Raw genomic sequence first — 4,779 nt, 5'->3', positions numbered from 1 at the left:
AAATCATCATCGCAAAGAGTCATAGAGCTGCGCGAAATTCACACCCCTCTGCCTCTCCACATAAATTTTTTCAACAAATGATTGTAGTGGGTGTAGTCCGACAATAAGTTCAAACTATGTGTTGTGGTGGGACAACGAAACTATTACAAGAGTTCAAAGGTTGCAGAGCCTAGATCTAAGTCCATTTGATCAGTGGAGTCAATGATCGGATTTGAAAGGAGTGTGTAGCAAGTGTTTAAGTTGTAAATTTTAAGTTTGGTTTTTTAACACCAATTTTTGTCTCTATAGTTTTGGTGTTTGGGATTGATTTGCAGTAGTCCTTTATCAGTGTTCAAATTTTTGGAGGTCTTTAGTGTAGGAGGATACAAACAAGATGAAAGCAAGTCTCATCACCAACTCCGGCCTCTAGAATTTTGGTGTTTGGAATCGATTTGCAGAAGTCTCACTTGTGTTCTCATGATAATAATTTAATGATTATGTGAAGGACCCAAATGAGACCTCTGGAATTTAGAATTGAGAGAAGAAATGGATTAGACAATATAATAAATTTCTCTAAAAAGTTTGGAAATATTGTAGTGTTTTTATGTGGTTGTGAAAAGGTTAGCTGAAGCAAAAGTAGATATACAAGACATGGAGATTGCAATTGACTTGAACACAACACAAAAGTTGTTAAAGAAAGTGAGATGAAAAGCATGAGCATGGTGAAGAAAGAGAAGTCCACTTTGCAACTATATTTGTGGAAGATGAAAATAAAGTTGGATCCACAACACTTGAGGTACAAGGAAACGTAAGAAAAAAATCTAATGAAGATGACAATGAAGACAAAGAAAAATACTACAAAAAGAAGAAAAATCCAAAATAAATTTAAAGCTAAAGAACCAGAAAAGACATGCAAAATAGAATGTTTGAAACAAAAAGAAAGAAATCCAGTGCAACATAAAGTTGAGGACGAAGCCCCCTAGGAATAGCTTACTTGGCAAAGCATCTAAACATGTTGTGTAAAATATTGTGAGATCGTCAATTTGATCCCAATTAACTTTTGAAAAAAAAGAATAATGCACCTAATGATTATAATGGTAGCAAAGAAAATTAACACATATCATTGAGTAAACGTTAAAGATAACTTGCACCAACATACACAAATAAAACAAGCTTTTGAATTAAGCTCAAGTATTATAAACTTGGTGGATACTGAAGTGCTGGAATTTGTTAATTACTCTCCGTTTTCGTACAGTCATGTAGTTTGTATGAACTGTTTAAGAAAAACTCATCATGCATGAGTTAAAATTACTCATCCAGCTCTATTGAGAACTATTTATGTGTGTCTAACTGTTATTTATGTGTCTAACTATGAGCGTGCAACTCTATTGAGAGTTATATATGTATATTATAAATGTTCTAGTTTCCTCTATCCATTCTGCAAAGACACATTTCATACATCCTCGGTGCAAGCAGCCTCATTGGATATTTCTTTTATTATTATTCATTACGAAAGTACGTAAAAAAATAACCACGTATCAGTGATGATTGACCTTGCTATTAAATCTACTGATAAATTAAGAACTCGCTGAGTTGCTAGTACTCATTGTGATCTATGTAGTTGATTCTTAGGTCTATAAAGCAATTTGGAAACCATAAGTGCACCTTGATGGTAAAATGGCTGTTTCCTTGCTTACCATTTAATTACTGCAAATAGCCATGTGTATTATGATTCATCTAAAGTTTAAAGAATTCAAAATTATTATCTTTTATCAGGGGACAAATTCACCTTTTTTTTCTTTTTTTCCTTTTTTAATGTGAAATTTTTTTTAGATTAGGAGTTGTCTATAGTACGCTTTTTGTAGAGTGTTTGGTGTCATAATATGGTGGAAAAATTTGAAGTGAAATCTTGATTTGTGTTATTTAAACTAGTTTTTTTTATTACATATGGATTCAGCACCATGAAAAATCCCTAGGGCACTTCTATTGTGTAGGATTTACCTATCAATCTCGTGATTTCAAAAAATTCATACCGGATTTTAGAAAAATTAAACGGGAAAAAACCACCCGAAAAACTTTTAAAAAATCCACTAAAAACAACTCCTCTACATTATACTGGATTAAATAGATTTTCTCTATAATTCCTATTATACTTTCAATTAAATAGATTTTCTCTGTAATTTTAGTGTAATTTGAATAATTCGATTTAAGGAAATTCAAAACCATTCAGATAATTCAAACTACATCTAACTTTAAAATAAGCCATTAACAAATTAAAGAGGTTTATTTTATTTTAACACTCAAATGTCGAAGGTTACTCTCAAGTATAAAGGGCAGACTGTGACGCACATGTAGATGACAGGTCTTATCCCGTTTCGGACATTAACTTTTATCAAATCCAAAATAAAAGTGAAGTGCAAGAGGGTAATCTTTTACTCCCATCAAAGATCTCTGAATTTGAATTTTGACCATTATTCTAATAAAATTTCACTTCAATGTAAGAAGGTAATCTTTTACTCTCATCAAAGATCTCTGAATTTGAATTTTGACCATTATTCTAATAAAATTTCACTTCAATCAGATTTTGGAACCTTACTATATTTCCTCATAGAAAAGAGTTCTTACCCAATTAAACAATTAAGTTCTTACTCAATTAAACAATTTGAAATTTCTGCTTCAAAACTAAAAAACAATTTCAATCAGCATGAAACTAAATCTCCTTTTACTATATCTCCTTTAACATCTTATCTGTTTAATTGATAACTCACTCTTTTACTATATCTCCTTTAACATCTTATCTGTTTAATTGATAACTCACTCTTCAGTCTTCAGACTAATAACTTAGACCTAAAATTTTCACCCTTGCCCTCAAGGAAAGCAATAAATTTAAAAATTCAAATGAATGAGATTGGTGCTGCCTTCTGTGTGAATTTTTTCTTTCACACTTTAACAAACGCAGACAAATATATGTGGCCTGAAAATATGTCACCTGAAAACCCAAGTAAAAGTATCCAGACAACAATACTTAAATTCAAGAGGGAAGGTCGAATAGTATAATAGAAAAACAAACAAAAAGATCTATTTGGGATCAAATTTAGAACTGATTCTCTTGACTGCTCTGTGGCCGATCTGAAAAGCTTTGGTCAGCACACCCTCCGGAACAGGGGGATTCGATCCAAACAAGGAGACTGAAAGCACCTGGGCTCCTGGCAGTTGGCTGTTGAATGCAGTGATGGCCACAGCGGGGGAAGACCCAATGTTTTGCTGAAAATGCACCAAACCCCTGGGAAAAACAAACACATCTCCTTTCTCTAACTTCTCAGAGAAAAGAGTATTGTTCGTACTGATGAAACCGGCGATAATGGTTCCCTCTATCACATACACAATCTCCGTAGCACGGGGATGGACATGAGGAGGGTTAACGCCACCGGGAGCCAAGTCCACGCGGTTCATTGATATTCCCAGCGTGTTAACCCCCGGAAATTTTTCTACATTCGCCGGAGTAATTAGGGACCCAAACATATTTGTAGGGGCTCCTGGATTTCTTAGGCCTCGAAACAAAAAGTCCGAGCCCTTCACCGTCTTGGGATCCTTGCATGGAAATCCATTCATCCTCACACTATCTGTAACACCAGAGCCATTGTTAAGTCTTAGTTCTGAAAACCAAAACAGTATTAAGCGAGATTGCTGAGACATAAATAATGAAAAAGTTATAGATGAGAAAGTTGTTTCAGGAGAAAACTGTTACAAAGAGTTGAAAGTGACATTTGAGATGAACATTTTATCCATCACCAGGCACATATTTTTTTGCTTATGTTCTTGGTGATGGGTGAAGTGTTCATTCTAAACGTTTCATGTTTCAATCATCTGTAACAAAATTTTCTCCCAAAACTACTTACTCGTTATGAAATACAACTGTGAAAATCTACATTTAAAAATTATATATACTTTTACCTGAAGATGTATCATCAGCCACACAGAAATCTTGCAGAAGATCCGGATCGTATGCACCAGTGAGGACAAGGGCAAGAGACAGACATAGGAGACACAGTATCATAACTTTCACAGGCTTTGAATTCGCCATTAATTATATGATCAGTACTACTTAGACTAGTATGAATCATATGATAAGCAAAACAGAGGGGTGTTAGGTATTGCAAGCTGAGAATGAAAAACAATGCAAGGAATTTTGAAGCTGCTATTGCTGAATATTTGTTTGCATCGCTCAATTTTATGGTGAACTTCTGCTGTGAATAATGACCACAGAGTATAAAATTGAGTCAACAGAAGACTTCGTGAATGGCGATTTGTCGCAGTCCAAGAGGAGTGTGATATTGAATCAAACAGATTATTGGTAGAAGAAAAGTAGAGTGGTTGGGTCCAGCCCTGAGTGGAGAGGACGCGGTAAGGGACAAAAATCCAAACGGCAGCCCGCCACTGAAGTTGACTGCGATGGAATCCAAAATTTTCAAACACGAAGTTTCCATGTATCGACCTGTAGTGTACATCAATATGACTTGTAGATTGAGTTTGTTGCAGCTCGCAAGTTTTTCTCAATTCGATTTCCTGTACGTCACTCCACAATTTATGAGAGTCAACATTATAATGTTTGTTTTAAGATGATTTTCCAAGGAAAACGCGTGAATGGAAAGGGAGTTTTTTTTGGGTAAGTTTCTTTGAATTTGAATGATTTCTATTAATATAAAAAAAATTACATCAACCAGAGTTTTCGACATTACAGCAACCGTGGAAGACCAGAGCTTCATCCAGGTGTATCCAACAGCCCATCAGTAAAACCAG

General features: G+C 34.7%; 1 protein-coding gene across 1 annotated transcript; it reads right to left on the bottom strand.

The window, feature by feature from the left end:
- Positions 1-3,004: 3,004 nt before the first annotated feature.
- LOC149245994 (germin-like protein subfamily 2 member 1) lies at positions 3,005-4,285 on the bottom strand. The gene is made up of 2 exons (XM_089455620.1): positions 3,934-4,285; positions 3,005-3,602 (listed from the first exon to the last, which is right to left on the bottom strand). Exons 1-2 carry the CDS (start codon positions 4,061-4,063, stop codon positions 3,058-3,060), a joined length of 675 nt encoding a protein of 224 aa, XP_089311746.1. The 5' UTR covers positions 4,064-4,285; the 3' UTR covers positions 3,005-3,057.
- Between the last annotated feature and the right edge of the window lie 494 nt (positions 4,286-4,779).

Source organism: Pinus tabuliformis, chromosome 7 (genome assembly GCF_031772625.1).
Source record: "Pinus tabuliformis cultivar Carrire ecotype Pingquan chromosome 7, CPIR1, whole genome shotgun sequence".
NCBI classification, from domain to species: Eukaryota; Viridiplantae; Streptophyta; class Pinopsida; order Pinales; family Pinaceae; genus Pinus; species Pinus tabuliformis.
This window is presented reverse-complemented; position numbering and strand designations above follow the sequence as displayed.

Coding starts and splice junctions, on each gene's coding strand:
- LOC149245994 (XM_089455620.1), bottom strand. CDS start 4,063: ATGGCGAATTCAAAGCCTGTGAAAGTTATGATACTGTGTCTCCTATGT. Junction 3,603..3,933: donor GGCTGATGATACATCTTCAG/GTAAAAGTATAT, acceptor CTGGTGTTACAG/ATAGTGTGAGGATGAATGGA.